Source organism: Thamnophis elegans, chromosome 7, assembly GCF_009769535.1.
Source record: "Thamnophis elegans isolate rThaEle1 chromosome 7, rThaEle1.pri, whole genome shotgun sequence".
NCBI lineage: Eukaryota > Metazoa > Chordata > Lepidosauria > Squamata > Colubridae > Thamnophis > Thamnophis elegans.
The window spans coordinates 53,596,295-53,622,631 of NC_045547.1; the positions used below are offsets into that span (position 1 = coordinate 53,596,295).

Below are 26,337 nucleotides of genomic sequence, written 5' to 3' on the forward strand. Positions count from 1 at the left end.
TTTGGAGACTCCGATTTAATGCAACAGCATCTGTTTTTCTCCTTTGCTGAATCTTCCTGCTGAAAAAAGAGTGCTCTTTCTTTTTCTTTCTCTTTCTTTCTCCCTTCCCCTCCTCACTCCCTCTCTTCCTCCCTCCCGCCCCCTCGCTCTTTTACTTTTTAAAGCCTCTCCCCCTGCCTATTCAAGCAAACCAGCAGGAAAAAAAGGCTTTAAAAAGTTAAAAAAAACAAAACCCTGCTTCTGAGGATTGCGAGTGTTCCGTTTTCGTGCGTTTGCGTGGAGCAGAGTGCAGAGCCAGGATGCCGTGCTTCCCTGCACCCGAAGGCACGAAAACAGAATGCAAAAGGAGGAACCCGGGGAGGGGGGCATCACACACGACTTCAGGACACAAGCACTCCCACCTAGCCATGCCCACAAAACCAGTGAAAAACCGGCCTAGCCTCCAACACTCCATGCAGCAGGGGCAGCGAGGGAAGGGCACAGCAGCAGGAGAGACTGGCCATTCCTCAAGCCAGCTCTTGGAAGAAAGAGGCAGGGACTTGCTTCCTTTACCCCTCTCCACCCCCGCCCCTGTGGGACAGAGCATTGGAGGCCAGGCTGGTCCCTCCTGCCCACCCACTTGCTCGCTCACTGCTTTCCCTGCTGGCTGCCCAGTTGACCAGGCGGGGGAGCTAGGCTACCAAGAATGCTGCTTACCTGTGTGTAGGCAGGAGCCAGGAGGAGGCAGTTTTGTGGATCCACAGGGCGAAGGTGAGGCAGGGCGAGCATCGGAGCGGGCGGGCATGGCCAACCAGTGCAATAAAAATTGTTCTGTGCATGCACAGAAGCAAAATCCAAGTTGGCGGCACTGGCGAACCGGGAGAACCGATTCAGGGGCGTGGCCTGGCTGCCATTACTACCAGTTTGGAAAGGTACACTAGATTTTTAATACCTATTCGGCTGAACCGGTAGGAACCACCTCTGCCTAAAGGCAAGAATGCCTTTCCAACCAAAATCATGCTTCTTAATAACTATTTTGTCTTCAAGAACTCATCTATTTATTTTATTTTATATGTTTATTTAATAGAGTTTATAAATCTCTATTAAATACAGGGGTCAACACTCAAAGAGCCATTTGGATTCATTTCCCACAGAAACACCGGGATCCACAAAACCCATTTGACATCTAAAATGAAGATAACACTGCATATATCCTTCACCTTTATGCTTATATTCTATTTACCTTTGTGCTTATAGTCTATTTAACTTAGTACTATTCTTCTGGCTGGGAAGACTTGCTGCAGATAAGTTTACAAAGCAGCTATTTTTTAAAAAAAAAATTCTTGATTATATATTCTTACTTGCCCTGTTGTACTATACAATACATCTTGAATTCAAATGCAAACAAAAAAATATTTGGGAGAGCACAGAAAAATAAATGCTACACCTGTTTGCAATTCTTTAAGGCAGCTGCATTTTTTTCCCCTGGGATTAAGCAGCTTTTACTGGAATTATGCTGCTGCCTTTCATTCCCAGAAAAGGCCATATTTTGTTTAAAGAATTGAAGACAAGTGCATCCCTGTCCACCATAGCAATATACAACCCTACATTTATATTTTTTCTGCTTTTTAAAAGTTTTTTTTAATTTTCATACAAATAACCACATGTATACAATTACATCATAACTAACACTATTTTGTATTGTTCAATATTATATCAATTCTTACCATCAACCCCCAAAGTCTATCATTTGCTCTTCTGCTTTCCATACACCATGTTTATACCCTGTCCTTTCTTCCCTCTATCATCCTTCTCTACTTCCCCTTCCTCTCTCCTTCTCCTATCTCCTTTTTCCTCTCCTTCTTTCTCTCCTCCTCTCCCCATCCCTCTCTCCTAACCCCTCTCTTCCTCCCCTTGTCTCCCTTCTCTCTTCAACTCGCTTGCATGGTGCATTTCAGCTTCTCAGCTGGCTTCATTTAATGTTGATGGTGTTAGTGGTTTCATTTTAATAAACATCTTTCATATTAATAATTTTAATACCTATTTGGCATTAACATATATCCTATTAACATATATCCTAATAAAAAAGTATACATAGCAATTACATTTTTATCCCCCCCCCCCGCTTATTTTTGGGGCAAAGTGTGGGTGTGGTTATAATTTCCAGCTGTTCTCATAATAATATTGTATAGTTACATATCATTACATGCCCCAAGTTTTTAGTTCTCTTTTTATAATCTTTCCCCCTCTATTTCCCCCCTATCATTATTTAGCTTACATTTAATTATCTTTTAGTTGCAATCCTTGTTCAATGCTTATTACAATTCCATTAATCTGCTACATAACATGGCTGGCAATATGCACCCAATATATTCATCTTCTAAAAAGTTCTATATATACTTATCTGCATAATATCCATATTCCAAATATTTTAACATATTTAATTATCTTTTCATTATCATCTTTATTATTCAGTCAATTAACAACTATCATGTAAAAGAACAAATCACATACCTCTCACTTATATTCGCCTCATAGAAATTTTTAAATATCCAATTAACTAATCATTCATATTAATATAATTACTCTGGTACATATATGTGTGTACTTCACTTCTTCCTCTCTCCTCTTCATCCCCCCCCCTCCTTATTCTTTCCACTTCTTCCTAGTGAGCCTTTTATCCCAATCTCTAAACTTCTTTTTTTTTCCTATTGGGTATATATCCTTCCTTCCGTGACTTTTTTATCACCCTCTGCTGCGCCATTTGGCATGTCCTCCTCAACATTGTCCATTTCCTTATGTTCCCTCCCTCTTTTCTTTTATTATTGTGCTTTTTCTTTGTGGTATACTCATTCCCTTCTTTCTTCTCTATGCCTGTCTGGCCATTTCCTTTCCTTTCTTCTATAATCAACTTTCCTTTCTTTGTTGAGATATATTCCCCCCTTTTCAATTTTTCCTATCCTATGCCACTGTCAAACCCAGTGAAATCTTTTATCTGTTTTTTATCTATTACTTTTTCTGTAGTTCCACTTTCTTTTCCTTCTTCTTCCCTCGCTTATTGTTTCTCCTTAATATCTAACTTTACATCTCCATTTAATTTTAATGACTCACACATATTTTTATAATCTCGCATATTTCTTCAAATTCCCAACTTTTCATAGTGTCCAGTTTGAAATTTACAGTTTTTAAAATAAATCTCAGTTCGTTATAATTACAATTTAAGTTCCACAGTTTCTTCTTATTTTCCGATTCTAATCCAGTTCAAATATTCCAGTCAGCTAAAAAAAAGAAAGAAGACATTATTTTCTTCCACGGCTCACCCCTCCCACTTCATATCAAAGCCTAATCTTTATGTTTCTTTTTCTTTGTTCTTCAAGTATTGTTTTCTTCCTTCAGGCAAATGGCTCCACTGATCGTTTTCAAAGGTACAGCTAAAACTGCAGATAGGGGAGAGACAAAGCTTCTTGATTCTTCCTTTTGTTATTTTCCACCTCTAGTTAATTAGGGTTGCTTATGATGTGTAATTTGGAACAAAGCAAGTCTCCCTTAGTCTTGGTATTTTTACCTCTGTTTTCCCCCTTGTTCTTTTCCATGAGTTTCCCAATTGTCAATTAGTCTCTTTTTAAAGACACAGGCTTTTCAAATCCAAATTCAAAGCTTTTTATTTCAATGGGTTACCCAATTCTCATTTCTTTCTCCAAGTTATTTCCCATTTCCAAATTCAAATTTGTATCAGTTAGTTATTTAAATCTTCTCACCAGATCTCTACATTTCTCCCAAACACTGCTCCTGTTCAATACTTAGTCCATTTTACAATGCCACCTCCCCCGCTGCTGATTCAGAGAGCGAATCTCTGACCTCTGAGGAACCAGCTACATTCCTCTTGGTCTATTGAGATGCAGGTCCTTCTCCACATCCTCTCCAGGAAACCTCTGGTCTAAAAGATCCTCTGCAACTGTTTGTCAGCCAGGATTTACGTGAAGCTTTTCAGAGCCCACAGATTTCCTGACTGTCTCGCTGAGGACTTCCAGTCTCTCCCTAATTTTTCTGATTTTTCAAGACATGTGGATGCACTTCTAAACAAAAAACTGGCTGCAGATAGCTCTCTTTCACATTGCAGGAAACTTCAGAAATGGATCAGTGCGTTAAGAACTGACTGGCTGATTTGGGGCCAGTCATTCCCTCTCTTAGCCTAGCCTACCTCACAGGACTGTGGTGGGGAAAATAGGAGGAGGGATATTTCAAATGTTTGCGGCTTTGAATTACTTATAAAAATAATGATGGAATATAAATAAATTATTTTCTGGAGGATGGTGTTTTGCTTTGTGGTAAGTCAGCTTTCCATTTTTTTTAAAGTTTAAACATATTTTGAAGAATACACATAAATACAGGTAGAGTAGATAAATTGCCTAGCAGGCATGTACAGGCATATATTGGGCCTCTGAGTGGGACAAATGGGGATCCCAGGCCTCAGATAATTGGTAGCGCATATAGAGATCCAGTAGTCATTAAATCACCATTGTCTTCTTTTTTAATACTGTAAATCCACTCTTCTCAGAGGACTCTTTCTGTGGGGAGCCTATGGGAAACCGGGGGGGGGGGAGAGACCCCCTCCTCCCTGGCACCTCAAAGCAATGACATCCTGCTTTCTTGGACTCACCCACTATTCGTGAGAGCTTCACATCCCGATTCAGCTAATCACACATAATGCTAGTCGTGGCCACGAGTGGCCGCAGTTCTACGCCCTTTCCCCACTTGGCTCAAGCCCAGCTCAAGCCACACTCGGGTCCATCACCACGGCAATGGCCCTTTCGTGCCAGCATGACTAAAAAGACATGGCGGAGTGCGGCCCCCAAGCAGCATCGGAGAGAATGATGTGAGCTTGCACAGCTGAGCCAAATTGATTCTGCTGAGCCAAGAGAGATCCTGTCGAGAAGCCAGGGAATGCAGTTTGTGGATGAGAGCAAATGCAGTTTAGAAACTTCATTGTAGCACCACATTTCACCCTCAGGGTTGTTTCAAATCACTTTAGGAAATTCTGATGTGATTTTAATCTGGGAGCATGAGACGTCTTTTAACTTTCAATTAATCTTGCAGTTGTTACATAGAACCATTGGTTGCTGACTTCTGATCTAGTGTGTATAAAGTTTATCCATTGATATTACAAAAGCAATGTTCTCCAAGGTAATATATATCTGCTATCCACTGAGATTAAGTAAAGTTTTATACAAAAATTCCTCCCTGCCTCCTTCCTTCTCATTCCCATCTCCTTCCTTCCTACCTCCACACCCAGGAAGGAATGAGGGGACAAGGCGAAGTTGGCAGTGCTGTCGGTAGCCATTCTTGCCTATGGCTGTGGCTTTCCCACACAGGGGCAGGAATGGGGGGCAGTCCTGGTGAAAGGGAAGCACTCCCAGGCTGTGAGGCCAGGCCGGCGAGCAGGCCATGGTAGGCGTAGCGCTGATCTACAACTTTGTGGTTGCTATCTGGGCTGGAACATGGTCAGCCTTAGATCTGGCCCACAGGCTGGCCTGGAGAAAACAAGGGGCTACCCCCACTACCTTGGCCCTTGGCCCTGGGCATGCACAAGGAGGCGGCGAGTGTGCGTGGCCTGGCATCTCTGGTAACCTTGCCCTGTAGGCTGACCATGTTCTGAGCACTTCTCTTTCGCCCCAAATGCCAGCCCCTGCATGCTTGCTGCCTCCTGTGTGCGCGCCCAGGGGAAGCGCCCAGCCAGGCTGGGTTGGGCCTGAGGCGGCAGAGGATGGCCCCTCGCTGTCTCCAGTGCAGCTCCACAAGCCAGATCTAATCACATCATGGGCCAGATCTGGCCAAGGGTCTTGTGTTTGACATGCCTGTTATAGCTTCCATCACCTCCAGCATTTAGGACATAGGTTTGACAGGTCTAAAAGTCCATGAGATACAATAAGTGATGCCATCAGGAATTCATATGTTTAAATTTACACTGTAAAGAGAAAAAATGGCATGTTGGATAATTAAATAACAGTGAAAGACAAAAAGTACAGACTGCTACTTGAAAATAATTTGGAGTCTATTTCTTTTCAAAGTAAGACTTCGATTCAGTGATCAAGCTAAGATATAATAGCAATAGCACTTAGATTATATACCACTTTAGAGTGCTTTACAGCCCTCTCTAAGCAATTTACAGAGTCAACATATTGCACCCAACAATTTGGATCCTCATTTTACCCACCTCAGAAGGATAGAAGGCTAAGTCAACCTTGAGCCTGGTGAGATTTGAACTGCCAAACTGCAGGCAACTGGCAGTCAGCAGAAGTAGCCTACACTATTGCATTCTAACCACTGCGCCACCATAGCTCCTGGTGGTTGATGGTTGATTTTAAGGCACCAAGCTAAAAAGCAAGAGACTGCAAGTTCAAGTCCCACCTTGACCATGAAAATCAGTTGGGTAACCTTGGGCAGTCATTCATTCTCAGCCGAACTCACCTCACAAGGTTGTGAGGAAAATAAGAGGAGGAAAGAGTATTAGGTATGTTCACTGCCTTGAGTTTTTTTAATAAACAATAAAAGCAGGCTATAAATAAATAAAATAAAATAAAATAAATATTAGCCTACCACTAGATTTGGAAGTTTTTCTACCAATTTACTTGCATGTTTTTTGAACTGGGACAATTTTAAAGGACATTATTGGAACAATAATGAAACTTTCATCCAACTTTAAAGCTGTTTAAATAAAGTTTATATAAAGTGTGATACATCTTCCCGCAATATTTTAAGCCTTTCACAGTTGGAATAAATACATTGAATCACAAGGAATTTTTCTATTGGTTTTCATTAACCTGATCCTAAAAGCCCACCCAGGGTTTAGGGAGCATCTAGCCTAAGACATGGATCTAAACTAAGCCATGAATTTCTCATCTCTCACCTACAAATAACTTTCAAAATAGCTTGTAAAACATGCAGTAGTAAAACATGTGATATTCAGCGTGTTTGTTGTGTTTTGTATTCAAATCATTTTAATTCCATAGCCATTTGCAAAGGTGTTAGGGAAGATGTCAAGTATATATAGTAATATGATTTCTCTCCTTGTAACTACTGGAATGAGAATTGGTAGTTTGAAATCATGGCATTCGTCATACATTCATTTTCAAGGTACACAGCAATTTGTCAGATAAATACAGAATTATATTCCAAGATCTCAGTGTGAAACATGCTAATTTGGAGTAATTTCTCTGAACATAGTGGGATTTCTTAAAGAAAAATATGTTGGCCAAATAAATCAGTTTTATACACCATGAGAACCCAATGTTTCAATCTAGGCAGCTAATTCTTTTGTTAGGATTGTCAGCTCTCTCCTTGAACTAGTTTTTCAGTTCATCAGCTCCCTATTTTGGTATTTTGTAACTGGAAGTGCTTAGTGCCAGCAACAATAGAAGCTTTGCTTCCTTAAAGCTAGCAGGGCAGACACACCCTCCTCACATTACAAAAACACCAGTCTTTCCGGGTAATTAACATGGGACATGAAATTATTTGTTATAACAGCAGCTAGTATTTTCTTCTCTCCCTATGAACTTGGAAGAGAAAGAAGGTTGGCAATGAGTTCGCAATGGAAGTGTGATGTTAGTTAAGGAATAGCATCACACGTAGACACGGGAGACCCAAATGCAAATTCATTCCTCCTCTCAGCTCAAACTCTCGCTATCTTAAACTCCTGAAACAACTCTTTCAATTGAAACAATACAGTAAACGTTGGTTAAAGCTTCGGAGGAGCATTTTCCTGCCGGTGGTTCAAGCTACGTGGCAATGGTACCGGTCGGAGCCCAAACTGACTGGTGACCTCAAGGTTGGAGAAGCTCAGTAACAGGTCAGATGAGAAAGTAAAACCTCCTTCAATTCGGGATCAAACCCTGGGGGATTAGAGAGATCTGCCCATGCCGTTTTTAAGGCCGCGAGAAGAAAGGTTTGCTGCTGCCTCGAAGTCCGTAACCTAACCTTCACCCTTGGATCCCACCGATCCCGCTACATTTTCCGAGGTCAACTCAGGTAGGATGAGCAGAAGGTCACTTCCCGAAGGCATGGTTGACTCGGGGTTTACGGACACGGCCCTCTTTCCTCTGGGGGCGCTGTAGAGCACGCTCTGCGCTCACCGCTGCTCAAGACTTCCGCATCCTCTCTGCCAGGCGCCTGGAGGGCCTTCCCAGAATGCTTCTGGGCAACGGGGGCCGGTTGGCTCTTTGGCAGGTAGCGTCGCGCGCCTCCCAGCCGATCACGCCGTTCCTCGTCTTCGGAAGGTGATTGGGTGTTGCCTCCGAGCGGCGTTCTCTCCGCCAGGCGAGCGGGACCTTTTGCTCTCCGTTTATCGTTGCAGCCGAGGGACGGGTGGCTACGGGAGCGGACTCCGTAGCGAAGGCGCTGGGGAAGAAGTCTGCTTCCTTTTCCTGCTGCCGCGTGAGGCCTCCCCCCCCCGAAGATCACAGGGTGCCACGGAGACACCGCGGCCCAGGCTCTCTATGTTGAGGCCGCACTGACGGAGACTGGCCGTTTGCTCCGCTCGCTTGCTCGTTCGGAGGCGCCGTTTAATCAGGCGGCCTCCGTGCTCGTGACGAGAAAGGTAAGAAGGGCTCGACGTGGGGAGGGGTGCGGATGTTCGTGTGCTGGAGTGAAGGGGAGACAAAGGCCTGTCCTGAGGCCTGCGACCTTGCCGCTTCTCGTGGATAGACCTGGGGGAAAGTAGGCCTCGGGTCGACCCGGAGAGCCTCCGAGGCATGGAGAGTGATCGGATAGTCTCGTTCACGAGAGATCCTTGAAAAACGCCATTTCTGGACGACGGCGTTGTTGGTAACATGGTCTTATTGCTTTGACGCAGTCGGCGGAGATGTTGTTTGTTTGACCAACGTCTATCACAAAGTTACGCTCAGACTGCCGGGGGTGGATGGTTCAATCAAATGCGAGACTCCGGTAACTAGTTCTAGTGAAGTGTTTACGAGAGCCTGACATTTCTTTTGTTTACAACTGGTTGCGTGCAGTCACCCTTATTTTGCACAACGGTAAGTTTGCGAAGATTGAGTGTCTGCAAACCGGTTCTCTGAAGTGGTTAAAGGAGAAAGTCTATGGAGATTCTCAGCCATCTAGGCCACGGTTCCCTCAAAAGTACTTTTTCAAAAGGCAACTGACCTGTTTTTCCTCGAGGAAAAAGAAAAGTCACAACTGATGAAGCTCCTTGGATAAGAAGCGAAACTTCTTCCTCAAGGAAAAATAAGCCATTTGCCTTTGAAAAAGCATGTTTGCTTTTTAAGGGAGAAAGATTAGGCAGATCCTTTAAATCTTAATTGTAAATCTGGAGGGAGAAATGCCTATCCATATTGTATCCCTTTCCGCATGGATAGCAGTTACTTAAGTCACAAAAAATGACCTCAGGTTTTGAAAGGACAATGAATGTTACAATTTAGAGAATACAAAATATATTCTTTTACCTTCATCTAAAGAATTGCTGAATAGTGTTTCCATTATTTGATGGGACAAAGTAAGTCAATAAGCCTGAAAGGAAGATTCAGAAGGTAATGTTAAAGAATGATATTCAGGAATTTTGACATAAGGATATACAAAAAGGATATAAAAAAGTGATATTGAACTTTCAATTTCTTTTTCTTGAAATACTTCTGTTAGACGGAACTGATTCTTGAGAATTAATGTAAATATTTAGCATATTTAAGCATAGATTCCCTGATGTGCAGGATGCAATTTGCATGACAATCCAAGAGTTTTTATTATAGGAAATTATAAAATACACAGTGACATTATTGATCTTGCTGTATTGAAGATTATACATGAAAGATGTCAGTTCATATATTTTGAGTCTTTCAGGGTAAGATAAGGGCAGCAAGGAATCATGGTTTGCTCAGTTAATTTGTATGCTGTAAGCATCGTTGTAAGCCACTTGAACTTTAATTATCTGGTTCAAATAATGAAATTACATTTTCACAGGCTTTTTGGATGAGTGCAGTTTAATAGTATATATATTTTATGTTCAGAATTATTTCTAAACATGAACAGATAGACACTTACACTGTAGCAATTTATGTGATAGGAATTACTGTTGCAGAATTCCCCAGTTTGGTATATTTGATTTACATCTCAACATCTATAGTCAGTATTTCTGGAGCTGTTCTAATTATATTTTTAACTGAATAATAGCAATAGTCAAATATTGTTATGAATTTGTCTAACTATGGTAGCCATATAATAGCCCTTGGTAGGAATAAGTGAACTTTGTAAGTGAATAAGTGAACTTGCCTCTTGTTGCAGATTTTGACGGGGCGCTCAAAGGCCGCCCAACTTTATTCTGGAATTTCGTGGTTGAAAAGCAGAAGGGCAGCACAGCTTTTGGAGGCATCAGCTGTGCCTGCTGAAAAGCTTCCTGCTCCCCGCCACCACAGCTACCTCCTTCGGAGCCTTCCTGACCATAATAGCAGCCCCAGCAGGTGTGGCTGATGCCTACAAAGAAGGCGCTTCCCCTCCCCTTCTCTAACTCAAGGCACTTTAAATAATGTAAAGCTGGTAAAGTAGTGAAATAAATTATTAGGATCAGCTCCTTCAATATTGCATTCCACATCATATACATTGCAGAAGTAGGTCTATGGCCTGAATTATAAATATTCACTTTTTGTTTGAAAAAAGCATAAAGTTATAATCCCCATGTTTTCTTGCCATGCCATACATAGTTGCCAAAGTTATGATTGTTTTTTTGAAATCTAGAAGTGAAACCTGGATCCAGTAGCATCATGAGACTATGGTCCTATTGACCAGTCTTATTCATATAGTTACATACCAAGCATTCTGTTCCATGTTAGGTTAAACAACATGCAGTATAGAAAAGAAGAAATAGTAGTCAGCAAAATAATAGATAAAAGTTCAAGTTATACTGGCCAGATCACTATACCTCTCTCTATATTTTTCCTCATGCTACTACAATGTCCCTATATCAATAGATTAATTGCCTGTTGGATCATTTATGACAATCACAGCATCCTATGGTCATTTGATCATCATTTGTGATCTTCCTAGACAGCTTCTAACAGTCATTAAGGAAGCCAGCACGAGATTGCAAGTCACAGTCACATGATATTTCACTTAATAACTCTGAATGATTTGCTTAATGGCTATAACTAGGATTGTCATTAGGTGAAGTGTTCACTTGATGTTTCACTTAAAAACTACTTATTCTCTAAATCAGGGGTGTCAAACTCAATTACATTAAGGGTCAGATCAACATTGTGGTTGTTTGCCCGGGGGAGGGCGTGGCCAAGGTGGTCACGGCTGACTGGGAGTGGCTCAGGGGTGTGAGCAGCTCGACATCGCTCACATGGGAAGTGCCTCTGGGGGCCAGGCGGAGTTGGGTAGGGAATCCAACGGGTGGGGAGGTGAGAAGGAGGCTCGTCCCGTGAGGTGAGGCAAGGGAGGGGGCAGGGCAGCTGCATCTGGAAACCGTCAGCCACTGCACACTCACTGCCCTTTGGGTACGGAGGCCGATGGTTTCCAGCCACAGCCTACTGGCCCCTCAGCTGGCACACTGTGGCTGCGGAGCCTGCTGCCATCACCTGCTGGTCATCTCCTCGACCCTCTCATGGATCTTGCCCTTGACCTGCACGTGGAGTATGTTCCCCTCCCACATCTGATGCACCTCAGCCCTGCTACAGACTGCCATTGCCACCACTTGGCAGGAAGTAGAGACGGGGGGGGGGAGATGTGATCAAAATTGGGTCTGGGCAGCCATGGCGCTAATGGAGATCTGGCTTTCCCCACTTGCAGTGGCTGTCTTTTACCTGCTGGGCTTGGGAGTGCTCTGCCACTTCTACTCGGCCTTGGCCTGGTGTTCCAGGCAGCAGCCTAATTGACCTGTGTGAGCTGCTGGCAGCCTGGATGATGGCAAAGGTCCACAATGGTGCCAAGGTGTGTTGGGTGCACGAGGAGAACACACTCCACATGCAGGCCAAAGGCAAGACCTGCAAGGGGACTGAGATGACTAGTGGTGACCTCCTCTCCAACCACAAGCAAAAACAGACAGGATGAAGTAGGCGCGCCGATGCTGTCTGGCAGAAGCCACCCTATCACCTGCCTCACCTTGTCTTGGCCTGTAATGGCAGTATCCGGAGAAGAGGTGGATGCGCCGGGCAGCCACCTACCCTGTCCCAGCCACGTGGGACAGAGCAGACACATCTGATGGTCTGCATCATATGCCTCTTCCCTAATTCTGCCTGATACCATTGCAGCTGCCACCGCCACACCTGCTTCTTGGAGGGCCAATCCAGTGGTTGCAGCGGGCTGCGGAGCCCCTGCTGCTGGATATCTCCCTGAGCACACGTGCGCGCCCACACACACGTGAAAGGGCAGCGATCGGGGCATAGAGACACTGGTGCAGGCGCAGCGCTGATGTGCAACCTGGTGGCGTCCATGCAGGCTGGACTGCAGAGACCAGTGCTGCCTTGGCCCTGCCCTCTGGGCGTGCGTATAGACGGCAAACAGGTGAGGGCAGGCAGTCTTGGGTGAAACCCCCCCCCCCGCTCAGAACGCAGTCCTCAGGGACGCCAGACCCCACGCGCTCGCCACCTCCTCTACCAACACCAAAGGGTTTCTAAGGCTGGCTGTGGTTCAAACAGATGTCATGCCACCAGGTTGCAAATCAGCACCACACCAGGGCCAGGCTGAGGCCTCTTTGGCCAGATTAACCACCTGCCCTCAGGCCTCAAGTTTGATACCCCTGCTCTAAATAAATAAAGTATATATGTTTTTTCATAGTTATACATTTCTCAATGACATGCTGAAGTATCTGACCTGTAAGCCCTGCTCCCTGAGATAAGGTATTTCTCAATTTGCTGCCCTTTCAATATGCTGTCTACCTAACTTCTTTTCAGCTTTCTCCAGTTTAACAAGTAAATTCCTATAATTTTTATATTCATTCCTATTGTATTTTTCTTTGTAGAACAGCACAGTAATGACATTCTTAGGCATTAAAACCATCTGGATGACTTTGGATCAATCAGTATCTCTTAGCCCACCCACTTCACAAGGATCTTATGGGGCAAATAGGAAGCAACAATATTAAGTACTCTTGCTGCCTTGAGTTACATATAAAAAAGGCAGGATAAAATATAACCGTCATTATGTTTTGTGAAAAATGGCACAATAGGACTTATACTGAAAGGAAATTTATCATGTGACTATAGTCTGCTTAGAAAATTACACTTTAAGAGAGAATCTGAAGCATTATACCGTAGTAGTTGTAAATTTATATGGACTTTGTGTACACATATTCCTAAATATATAGGAACAATGTGATTTATAAATTTCTTACTCAGTGTTAAAACACAATATTTCTTTATATTATAAATACAATAGTTTGGTATAGAAATAATGTCTATAACATATGGTGTCAAATATGATTTGAAGTGAAGTTTATAATTAATTATAATTTAATATAGGATGTTGGTTTATTTAAATCACTTACCAGGAAGCATTTAACCTTTGGTGGCCCTATTTTACAGGTAGTATTTCTTAAGCAGAAATGAAGAATAAAAAACCATCTGTTCAGAATGCAGACGATGACAAACATGAGGCTGCAAAAGGTAGCTAACTTATTATTTGATTTTCTGAAAAAAATGAGACTTGAAATACTCCACTATATTTCTAGATCAAATATATGCGTTATTTTATTTATATTAACATCTTTCTGAAACCTATGGATTTAGCTATTTACTTCCTCCAAGTCCCATCTTATAATTGACAATGTTGATAGGAGTTGGAGGTACTATCTCAGTCAGATTCTAGTTGAGAAGTTTCCTGCTTCCCAAAATATTACAATTGTTGCTGTTGCCACAGATTAACAATGGAAAAGGGCTATGTGTTGAGTAAAAATATCTTGGACATCTAAATTTGGTGCATTTGGTATCTTTACCTGGAGGAGGAATTACAGAAAATTTAAGGAAGAACCAATTATTTTAGTTAATACAACTAAATATATTGGTTCTTCCTTAAATTTTCTGTAATTCCTCCTCCATGTAAAGGTATATTATTTTTTAAAAAAATCAAGTTCTGACCATACATACCGTATTTTTCAGAGTATAAGATGCACCTTTTTCCCCTCAAAAAAGAAGCTGAAAATCTGGGTGCTTCTTATACACTGAATACAGCATTTTTTGCCTCCTGAAACCCCGCCCCTTCACCAAAATCGCCATGCATAGCCCTTAGGAGGCTTCCAGAGTGCTCCTGGGGGCTGGGGAGGGCAGAAATAAGCAAACAATGGGCTGTTTTGGGCTCATTTGTGCCCCCACCACCTCCTAGGAGCACTCTACAAGCCTCCTAAAGTCTATTCATACCCTTTTTATAAAAAAAAAAAGGACCCATTTTCGCGAAAAATGGGCCGTTTTTGGGAGGTCTGCAGAGTGCAAAAACTTTTTTAAAAATTTGCCTCTTCAAAATCTTGGTGTGTCTTATACTCCTGTGCATCTTATACTCCGAAAAATATGGTACATATATACATACACACATACATACATACTCATTCTATATAGTGAATTTCAGATTAGCTGTTTAACATATAATTTAGCTTATACATTTTTCTTTATTTTCCGTATTTTTATTGTATAACTCTACATTAGTAATTTCAATCTACTTATATGCATTTCATAACAGGTGAGGAGAATGAAGAAAACTCTTCTTCCTCCTTTGACTTTTTATCTGATGAAGATGATCGCTGCCCAATCTGTCTAAATTGTTTGGCAGAGCAGGAAGTTGGCTTTCCTGAAAATTGCAACCATATCTTCTGCATGGCCTGCATTCTTAAATGGGCTGAAGTAAGTCTTAAGAGCTGCAATCAAAATTTAAAAATAGTTTACTTTAAAAAAAATAAAAAAAATACTTTTTTGTTTTGGTTTGGTTGGCCTCCAAACAACAAGCTTCGTTACAGCTACTCCTGAACTTACAACCATGTCTTTAACTAACATTTGAAGTTACAAGAGCACTGAAAAAAATAAGTTACAACCAGTCCTCACATTTAGGAGTGTCATAGAGGTTCTGCAGTCACATGATTAAAATTTGATCAATTGTTGGAATTTGCACTCAACATGTATTATTTAGGATGGTAGCAATGTCCTAAGGTCACATGAACCTTTCCAGGGAGCTTCCAACAAGCAAAGTCTATGAGGGCAGCCAAATTCACTTAACAACTGCTGTAAAAATCATGAAACCCAAGTTAGCAAGTCATTAAGACTATATTGCTTAGCAACAGAAGTTCTAGTTCTAATTGTGGTTGTAAATTGAGGACCACCTATACTCATGCATAGTATTTTGTAAGCATTAAATTTTGATATGTCTTGAAAGTCTGCTTTGGAATATAATTTTTTTCAAAAGCAATGTAGACAGTGATTGATAGATCAAGTCCAGTTTTTAAAACAGCTTCACTCTCATACCCAGCATTCTTAAAGTAGCTCTTTGAAGAGTCGCCCGAATGTAAATTGTGCCACACTGTTTGCATACAGCTATAAATGAGCCTTACTTTCTTTAAGCAATTCTTATAAACAGTAGTATCACATATCTTCTTCTATTCTGAAAGATATAATAACTTTTACTGATCCCTTGCCATTCACTGACCTAGGGGTGTCGACAAGCCGCATGAGTGCCTGTTCGCCGCCCTCCGGCTCCCGCGGCTTGGTGCCTTCGGAATGCCCCTAGGTCAGTGAATGGGGCTCTGCATGGCTGAAGAGGCGGGTTGCGCGAGCGGCTTTTCTGCTCGCGTGACTCCCAGGCTCACAATGCCCTTGCCTAACTCCCTGCAGAGCCAGGGCATCTCCGCTGCTGCTGCCGCCATTTGTTTTTTTCTACGGCTTCCAAAGCACGGAGGTAGGATGCCGAGTCTTCCGGCAGTTGCCGCTCTGGGAGTATGCTCTATGGTTGTGGGCTAACTGCCGGCAGAGTGTACTGCCAGAGTATACATATTATGTCATCTTTCCAGGGAAACATGGTAGGACAATTCTGTTTTATACATATAATTTTTATTTAAAGAAATTTTAATAAGATAAAAATAATACACATTTTAGAAAATAAAATAGTGAATAGATAAGAAAACAAGAGAAAATAAGAAAAAAAAAGGTGAAAGAAAAAGAATAAAAAAGCAGTTTCCGATCTTCTTAACAGAGGCTTATAAGTATATTTATATTTTATCATCTCTCTCCAAGATTGCATCATGATTTCCTTCTTTTCATAGTCTATTCTTAGTAGGATTTAATTCTGAATAAATATTCATATGATTGTACAATGTCCCTGCACCTTGCTCTTTTATTTTTTATTCATTAATTTAAAATATTTACATGACTGCTCATCTACTGAAGCTGTTCTGATCCCATGAATACTAAATAGTGATTAATACTTATTGTAAATGTAAACACCAAACTCGTTCCTTTCTTTTGCTGTATAGAACTAAATAATACTGTCTCTTCTTTGTAGTTGGAGATTAAAATGCCGAGTTTCTATAATTATTTCAAATTCTGTTCCAAACGGAAATATAGCAGATACATAACTGATATCTAGGTTGTACAGAGGACTGATGTAATGGAAAAAAATTGTGCCATATGACACACATCCTCTTTATTGCCAAAAAACAGCTAGATACGGGTGTATCATTGCCCCATTAAAAATTACATTGGATCGGAAGGAGAATCCAACGTCGCGATGTCACAACGTGGACCCGCCGCTGGAGGGTCCCTTGAGACCTAAACCATCCTGTAGAGACAGTGATTAGGGAGATGAAGCCTTGCTGGTCTCAGGGACATCGCAAAGTCCCTGATAGACCCAAGAGAAGCGCTTCCAGCCGGCGGTAAACAGGCAGCCCCAGGCTGATGAAATTGGGATGGCTCCAGAAGGAAGGAAGTGAAAAGAGAAAGTGAGTCCATCTGGTGAGGTATTTTTTCTATTTTGGGAAAGACTGCCCAAAGAAACTTTTTTTTAAGCCAAATTAGATCCTTAAGCAAAAGAATTAAGTGGCGATATTAACTCATACTGGATTGCTTTGGAAAGCTTTTTTTTCTTTGTAATTATACTTTGTGGATTGAAGTGCTCGCAACGTTTCTCGTTTCTCCTCTTAAAGTGAACGGATTGAGTTTTTTCTTCTTCTGCTTTTTGTTGCTTTATTTTTTGACTTTTGGATTAAAATTTCCCTTTTTATTTTAACAATTCTTCTTTTTACTTGTTATTACATTGTTATTAAATTCCAGCAAAGAAATTTAAAGAACTTTGTTTCCTATAAGCCAGAGATAAATATTAGAAAGTGAAAAGTAGCAACACTGCCACTCGGAGGTCAGAGGCTGGAGTTTTTGAAACAACGTATCTCTTCTCTTTCCTTCTTTGATCTCACTGACATTGTAGCTGAAGGGTTTGCAACTTGTTTACAAAAACTGATAAAGAGCCAAGGGCATGAATTGTTTTCACAGGTGCCTTTGAGAACTTTTTTGGCAGGGGAGAGAAGGGGGGAAAAAAACTTCTCCTTTGAAGAGCATAGTGGCAGTAGTTATTAGTTTTTTTTTCTTTCCTTCTTTTTTGGAAACGGATCAATATTCAGATGAGGAAACCTTAAAATTCCAAAATATCTTCGCTGGAATTCAAAATCTATTGGAAGGATATGGGAGAATTAAAAAGAAGTTGGAAAGACTAGTCTTCCTCACAACAAAAGATGAAGGGGTTAGAGCCCCAAAAATTAAAGGGGAGAATGAAGACATAGAAGATAAAGACAAGACAATAGATGAATTTATTAATGGAGCAAATGTGGGTGAAAGTGGAAAGAAGGGAATATGGAAAAGGGAATTCGGCGAACTGGAGCCGTACCCCAGATTCCAAGATACAGAAGAAAAAGAAATGCTAATGATGATGGATTTAAGAGGAGAAATTCTTTCAGAAGCATGATTGACAACCAAAGATAAGCTAATTTTAGTAATGGCTGGAGGGCAACGAGATTACCTAAGAGATCCTTCAAGCGACAAAGTGCCGAGAGAAGTTTATAAAATCCTTATAAAGGAGACAAAAAGAAGACTGACCACAATTGGCAAGAGAGATAAGACTGTTTTGTTACTGGAAAGATACAGGTTGAAAATGAAAGTTGATAATAAAAAATTAGTTAATCTTGGTGATCAATAAGTAGGAATGTAGTAATTCTTAGATTGTTTTAGATTGTTATTAAATGTTTATTTGTTAACAAATAATTAACTATAATAACAGTAATGAAATAATGGATACAGCTTAATGATATATACATGTACTGGCAAACTAGTAGAAGAAACAAAAAACCCCATCTTCCATTACAAATTGTAGAAAGTGTGTCAGTTGGTTACAGTATTTCCATGTATCTCTTCCATAGTCACCACCTGCTTTTCATATCAAATCGCATGTTTTAAATTCACCTATATTCATGTATATCACAATTATTATATCTCAACCTTAATTTCACTTTAATTGTTTTTACAGCCTTTTATATATAATATTCAAAATCTAGAATAGGATTATATAACATTACATTAAATCATCCTAAAATCATCCAATCACAATGCATCTTTATAATATATTCTAGATAAAACTTTTATATCTCCTCTCATAATCTCCATGTGTTGTTTATATAAAAATTCATATTATCAAACTAATATATCTAAATGTATTATTATTATTATTAATCATTATTTAATAGTAGCTATTGTCACTTCATTTTATACATACTACTAGTAAACTAAATTTAGCATTGTTTTTATTATACATTTTCATTGCATCAACCTGTATCTTTCCAGTAATAGTACGGTCTTATATCTCTTGCCATTTGTAGCATTAATGTTACTTTCTTAATAAATCTTGTATAAACTTCTCTTGGCAACGTTATTCCTTTCGTATCTCGTAAAAGCTTGAAACCGAACAGCTGTTCTTTCCATCAGCTTATCTTTGGTTATCACTAGTGCTTCTGTCAAGATTTCTCTCCTTATCTCTGTCAATTTTTCTCTCTTTTCTTCTTCTGTGCTTTGAAGTCTGGGATAGAGTTCCAATCCATCTATCTCCCCTTTCCATATTCCACTCTTGCCGTTACCAACTACACTCACTTTGTTGTCAGTATCCACAATTTTCTTATCTTTTTGCTCATTTTTTTCTTCCATCTTTTGAACTCTGTCCTTCACTTTCTTCATTTGGTAAACATCCTCAGTTTCTCCATCAGATTTTTCTGTTTTGTATTCCATATTCTCCAATCTCTTTTCTCTATCACAACTAATAGATTTTGAATTTCAAACATAATCATTTGCAATGTTACAGTTTCTTTTTCCTGCTGAGCCATTCTTTCAATTTTGCAGAGGGTTCAAGGCTATTTTAATAAACTTCAAACAGGTTCATTTATTATCTTTCAAGTCAAAATATTGTCTTTCCTCCAATAGCTAGTGATAGAACCTCCAAAAGGTATCTGTATAAACAACTTGTGCTCAGACAGGAGCTGACATCGCAATGGTACGACGTGCGATCTCGGAGCTCCGAGGTCGCAGTGGATTTTTTTTGCCGCTGGACGATCCTTTTGGACCTAAACCGTCCCGAAGAGACGGTGACAGAGAAGAGTATATCTTGTTGATCTCAGGGACATCGCAATGTCCCTGATTGATCCAACAGAATCTTTTCTTGCCGGCGACAAAAGAGCAGCCAAAAGCTGCTGAAGTTGGGACAGCTCCAGAACGGGAGGAAAGCGGAAAGAGAAAGTGTGTCCATCTGGTGAGGAAATTTTATTGTTATAAAAGAGACTGCCCCCCCCCCCCAAAAAAAATCAAAGCTCAATTAAACTTGCAAAGCAAAGAAAATAAGCAGCAAAATTAAACTATATTGGACAGTGTGTTATCCTTTTTTTAATGGATGGAAGTTTTGCAAATATTTCCTACTTTTAAAAGTGAAAGTATTGGTTTTTCTTCTATTTCTTTTTTACTTATGGATTAAATCTTTTTCTTTATTTTTATAATATTGGTTTGGATGGGTTTTTTTCTCTTTATTATGCTCCATTTTAGAATTTTGTTTCTTTTAAGCCTGGAATAAAAGAAGATATAAAAGGAATATAAAAAGGTAGTAATATCAGAGGGAAAAGAAGTTGCACTGCCACTTGGAGGTTGGAGGTTGAGTCCTGGAAATATTGCTTTCTCTTTTTTCTCTTTGGTCATTTTGACTTTGCACTTCAAAGGCTTCAGCTTGTTTACAGAAGAGATAAGGAGAAGAGCATGGGTTGTTTATGCAAGTGCTCTTTGGATGCTTTTTTGGCAGCTGGAGAAAAGTGAAAACAAAACCTTGTTTTGAAACTAGAGTGGCAGTGTTTACTAGTTGGAAGAATCGCACTGCTACAAAAAGAAACCAAAGCATTACAACAGATTATGTTTGAAGTTCAAAAATTATTAGAAACAACAGAGAGAATTGAGAAGAGATTGGAAAATATAGATTGTAATGCAGTGAAATATGATGGAAGAGTTGAAGATATCCAGCAAATGGAAAAAGTGGAGGTTAGAATCCTAAAAACCCAGGGGAGAAATGAAGAAAGAGGCAAGATAATTGTGGATACTGACGGTGAACTGAGTGTGGTTGGAAAGAGTGGAACATGGAAAGGGAAGATAGATGGAAAGGAGCTCTACCCCAGATTTCAAGATATAGAATAGCAATAGCAATAATAATATAGCAATAACAGTAGACTTATATACCGCTTCATAGGGCTTTCAGCCCTCTCTAAGCGGTTTACAGAGTCAGCATATTGCCCCCAACAACAATCCGGGTCCTCATTTTACCCACCTCGGAAGGATGGAAGGCTGAGTCAACCCTGAGCCGGTGAGATTTGAACCGCTGAACTGCTGATCTAGCAGTCAGCCTGCAGTGCTGCATTTAACCACTGCGCCACCTTGGCTCATAGAAGAAGAAAAAACAGAAGAAGAAAAAACAGAAGAATTGATGGATTCAAGGAGAGAAACTTTGACAAAAGCACTACTGATAACCAAAGATAAGCTGATTAAAGAAGCTGACGGAGGGTCTCGAGATTTTACAAGATATGTAAAAAGCAACAAGTTGCGAAGAGAAGTCCACACAAATTTCATTAAGGAAATAATCAGAAGATTAATTCCACAAATGGCAAAAGACATAAGACTGCACGATTACTGGAAAGACACAGGTTGTGATATGAAAACTGATAACAAAATGTTAGTCAAATTTAGTTAAAATTAGAGCATTATGTTAAAAATGAAGTGATAATGGATATAGTTAGATAAATAATTGATAATGATAACAATGTACACATATGTATTGGTTTGATACGAGGAAATAATAAAATAATATAAATTCTAAATGGTGATCATGAAAGGAAGTTTAGAAACTGTTATGTATGAAAGCTTATAATATTAAAAAGAATAAGTTAAACTTAATTAAACTAAGACTATATATACATACATACATACATATATATATGAAATGATGGATACTGTTAAATAAATGATTGATAATGATAATAATGTAATATTTGTATTGACATGATAAAACGGAAATTGGATATAAATTGTAAACAGTGATTTAAGAAAGGAGGTTTAGAAACTTCGTTATTAAACATAATTAATTTTTATTTAGAAAGTGTTATAAAGATGTAATGTTACTGGATGATATTGAAAATAGATAACGGAATGCCATCATGTGGTTTTGCTTTAAATTTTGGAATATTTTATATAAAGGGACGTAAAAACAATTATAGTCTTGAAAATTGAGGTATGATGATAGTAATATATATAAATATATTTGATTTAAAATATATAACTTGATATGAATTGTGGGTGATGACTGTGGAAGGGATGCACGAAAGCTCTTTGTAACCAATTGACACACTTTTTACAATTTGTAATGGAAGTTATTTTTGTGGTGTGTTTTGTCTGTTTATTCAAAAATAAAAAAATTATATTTTAAAAAAAAGAACTTGTGCTCTTCTATCACTGACAGTAAACAAACTGAAAGAACCTTGAATCTCAAGTGATCAAAGAGAAAGAAGAAAAAACAGCCTCTAAGTGGCAGTATAACTGCTTTTCCTCCTGTTGTTACAACCCTCTTTATAATCCTTCTTATTATCTTCTTTATATTTAAAAAAAAAAAAACCTTAAATGGAGATCAAAAACAATTCAATCAATCAAATCAACCATTATAAAAAAGGAGAATTTTAATCCATAGGTAAAAACAAATGTGAAAAAAGAAGAAAGAATCCATTCAGTTTAAAAAATAGTGATCTGCAAAAGTTCCAACCGTGAAAAAAAAATAGAAACTGGATTACACACGAAGTTCAATACAGATCAGTCTCGCCGCCTACAGTCTTCTGATTTCAAACTTAACTTACATTTTTTTTCTTGGGTAATCTCTTCCTCTAATAATAAAATTTCCTCACCAATTCGACACACTTTCTCTTTCCGCTTTCTTCCCGTTCCAGAGCTGTCCCAACTTCAGCAGCTTCATTAGCTGCGTTTCTGTCGCCGGAAAAAAATGGCTATTCCTGGATCTTTCAGAGACTTGAGATCAGCAGGAGGTGCCCTTCTCAATCACCATCTCTGCGGGACGGTTTAGGTCCAAATGGAGCAGCAGAAATTCGACTGCAATCTTGGAGCACCAAGATCGCACGTTGTGCCATCGCAATGTCAGCTCTCCTAGGTTCATAATATTCTTTATAATAAGCCCCGGTGACACACTGGTTAGAGTGCAGTACTGCAGGCTACTTCTGCTGACTGCTGGCTGGCTGCCTGCAATTTGGCAGTTCAAATCCCAACAGGCTCAAGGTTGACTCAGCCTACCATGCTTCCAAGGTGGGTAAAATGAGAACTCAAATTGTTGGGGGCAATATGCTGACTCTGTAAAACCGCTTAGGGCTGTAAAGCACTGTAAAGCTGTATATAAGTCTAAGTGCTATTGCTATAATATTTTGGATATTTGCATACGTTTTTGTGTGTATTTCCTACATGGCATCGGACCTGAGAGACTGCCTCCTGCCAATTACCTCCCAAAGACCGATTCGATCGCACAGACTAGGCCTTCTCTGGATTCCATCTGCCAGCCAGTGTCGGCTGGCGACCCCCCGGGGGAGGGCCTTCTCTGTTGCAGCTCTGGCCCTCTTGAACGATCTCCCCGCTGAGATCTGGACCCTTACTACCCTCCCGGCCTTCCGTAAAGACCTGGCTGTTCTGGCAGGCCTGGGGCTGTTGAAGTATCCAGCCCTACTTCAATTATGAATGTTGGTGTAATTTTTAAACTGTTGTATTGTCTTATTTATCCCCTCTCCCTTTTTATTGTAAGCCGCCTGGAGTCCTCCGGGAGTGGGCGGCATACAAAACTAATAAACTAAACTATACGTATGTGTGTGTACATACTCACACTCTATGTATTTGAAATAAACATTAACTAAGTAGATGTTCATCAAAATCAACATTCTCATTCATTCTTGGATCTAGGAATAGTCTAATTACATATTTGACATTCTCTCATCTAAGACTTGGAAGCTTGGAATCTCATTCCAAGCTTCCACAATGGTTTTTTTTTCTGGATTATATTCTATCAACATTATATAGAATGGCTCCCGAGTCCTCAGCCCACTACTGGGCCGTGAGCTGTTTGGAACTAAGCTGTAAAAGCAAATGGAGCTTGCAAGTTAAATAAGATACCAGAGTAATAGTTTCATTTGTAAAGAACAAATAATAATTTGTACTTGTTAGCAAAATAAACATAAGCTTCAATCTAAGCATTCTCTAACTGCAGCAATAGCAAAACTGTTCCAATTATTCTTTGCTGTTATTTGCATAATTAATCCAGAAAACTTCAAGTGTTTTCCTTTCAATACTACTGTAAAAGCATTTCTGCTCAGAAATCTTTTTAAATACAAGTTTATTTCCTAACAGGTAGACCAGACCAGAAAAATCAACTGCATAGGAAAATTATATTTTATTGAAACAGGCTGAAATAACAGAATCTCTTGCAAACGTGGTTCTGTTTTACATCACCATCCTTCTTAAGCCACAGTGAATCAGAGAGGAACCTGTCTGAGTCATTTTCCAATGCTCTTGTGCTCTCAGGGTTTCAAGAATGTTTCAGCCCTCTTTGCTTATGTAACAGTTCTTGTGTAACTCTCAAAGTCCTCTCCCTTATTCAATTAATTTCAGCCAAATTGATGCTGCAGTCTATGCTGGATTCAGTCAGTTAGGTACCACCATATTCAATAACTTGTGTGTGTGGTTATGTACATACATTCTTTAATTTTATTTTTTTTACTAATTAGAAAAGCAATAAAAAAACCAAAAAAGGAAATGAATATGTGTACATACATTAAAAGCATACTCATATGTCCCTAACTTATATGTTGTTGTTTATAAAGGACTCTGTAGGAAAAAGCATTCAAGTAAAACTACTTTTAGTTCTTAATTTTTTCTTTTTTTTCCTAATCACTAACACACACACACTGCTTTAAATTATTGGTCATTTCTATTTTAGTTATTTTAATAATTTTAAACAGTTTCTTCGAAAACATATTCTAAATGCCATAGTTTGCCTTGCCATGTAATATATTTTAATGTAAGGAATCCATTCCTGCTTGAATTAAATAAGTAAATAAACAAACAAACAAAAAATAAATTCTATTGGCCTTACTTAGTGATGAGTGGGTTAACATGTATGTAATACTTGCTTCTATATGTTATCTTCATTCAATTTCAATCAAGCCTGGACAATTAAAATTTATTGTTTCCACATAAAACATTTGGTTAATTAGTTATTTTGTAAAATTACTTGATTTTAAATTTAAATAAAATAAATTTGCTTGAGTTAAAAGAGATTTGCAATGCGCAGGTTCGCATTGTGCTACTCCACAGGACTGTGAAGTTATAAACTTTATTATTTAACCAACTTTCCATATTTAATAAAGATATTATATCTATATGTATGAGGGGGGGGGGAAATCTAGCAAAAAAATCCATTTTTCCTAGAAGGAAAAGCTACTAAAGCTTTCCAAAATAATCAAAATGAAACAACAATTGACTTCCACCTGCTCAAAGGAAATTTTGTAACTGCTGAACATTTGAGTGAATTATATTGTTGTTCTGCTCATGGAATGGTTCTTAATTTTCCACATTCTGTGTTAAATCAATTCAAGGAATCAATTCAAGGATCATCCAAGCATTTGTGGGTTATCTGTGTGAGTAAATAATAATGCATTGCTCAAGCAGGAGTCTATTCATGTAAGATTGCATGTTACTATATGTAAATGATAATACTTATTTTCTACATTTGCAAACCACCTGTTTGTCAAGGAGGGACTCTGGGAAGTATACTATTAAACTTCAAAATATAAAAACAGTATATAAAAATTAAAATATAGACATTAAATGTGAAAAATAAATACATGATAATACCTTAGAGCTCTAAGTCGATGCCAGGATAATATGATGCAAGTTTATGTTTTATATCCCTCATGAATTATAACCAAAGCCTGTACTTATAATTAAAAAAACAATTTCAAATATTCATTTTAAAATTCTGAATACTAATTTAAATCTTTTAGACAACGGCTTCGTGCCCAGTGGATCGCAAACAATTCAAAGCTGTATATAAACTAAATACTTCAGAAGATTCTGTAAAGGTACGTTCTGAGACTTAATTAATAAAATTAGTTTTTCTAGTGTTGGTTTTCAGTAACAAAAGCAGATGTAGCAGCAATAGTTTTAATTTACATGAAGCCTTCCCTGTTTTTTCATCTTCTGCTTTGAAACTTAGTATGTCAGAGATTTTGGTTTACTCTTTTTCTGAGATTGACAATATATTCTTACCCTGACTTTGAAGTTCATTTGGAAAACAATACATTGAATAAGTAGTAGTATTTGTAAATAATGTTTAAGTGAATATTGTTATAGGTTCATTAATAATGTATTCTTAAAAAATAAACATTAGAATAAATTATTGGAAAACTTGTACTAACTTTAATATTAATTTCTTTGCAGGTTCAAATAAAGCAACAAATAAGCAAAAAAGATGACATCGGTTTTAATAAGGGCAAAAATTGCCCTATAGCTATGAAAACTTCCAAAAGGTTAGCAATTCCACATGTAAACTCTTTACAATATAATTTATTTTCACATTTGAAATTCTTTAATTTTAATATTTTTGCATATGAAGTTGCCAATCAACGTGGAGTTTGCAGTTTAGCCCGATGAGACAAAGGAAACAAGCTCCATGTTGATTAGCTGCTGCCGCTGTTTTCACACCCCAATCCCTGAAGCAGCTTATTCAAACCAGCCAGTAAGCAACAAGCAGGAGCCTGCTGCAGCCTGTCCAGGC

General features: G+C 39.1%; 1 protein-coding gene and 1 long non-coding RNA gene across 5 annotated transcripts in view; one reads left to right on the top strand and one right to left on the bottom strand.

Annotated features, from left to right (window-relative positions):
- Positions 1-3,546: 3,546 nt before the first annotated feature.
- On the bottom strand, positions 3,547-8,046 carry LOC116511860. The gene is made up of 2 exons (XR_004255780.1): positions 7,954-8,046; positions 3,547-5,944 (listed from the first exon to the last, which is right to left on the bottom strand). It is a non-coding gene; the product is annotated as an uncharacterized LOC116511860 (long non-coding RNA).
- A 156-nt stretch (positions 8,047-8,202) lies between these two features.
- SCAF11 (SR-related CTD associated factor 11) overlaps positions 8,203-26,337 on the top strand; it is an 89,516-nt gene continuing 71,381 nt past the window's right edge. Inside the window, exons 1-6 of one of the 4 annotated variants that reach the window (XM_032222110.1) lie at positions 8,203-8,572; positions 10,267-10,442; positions 13,503-13,583; positions 14,650-14,810; positions 25,565-25,642; positions 26,001-26,089. In XM_032222110.1, coding sequence (XP_032078001.1) covers positions 13,523-13,583; positions 14,650-14,810; positions 25,565-25,642; positions 26,001-26,089 — 389 coding nt within the window. In that variant the 5' untranslated portion in view covers positions 8,203-8,572; positions 10,267-10,442; positions 13,503-13,522. Of the gene's footprint in view, positions 8,573-10,266; positions 10,443-12,743; positions 12,819-13,502; positions 13,584-14,649; positions 14,811-25,564; positions 25,643-26,000; positions 26,090-26,337 lie in introns of those variants that run through there. The other 3 variants (XM_032222109.1, XM_032222111.1, XM_032222112.1) reach the window with 3 other exon arrangements.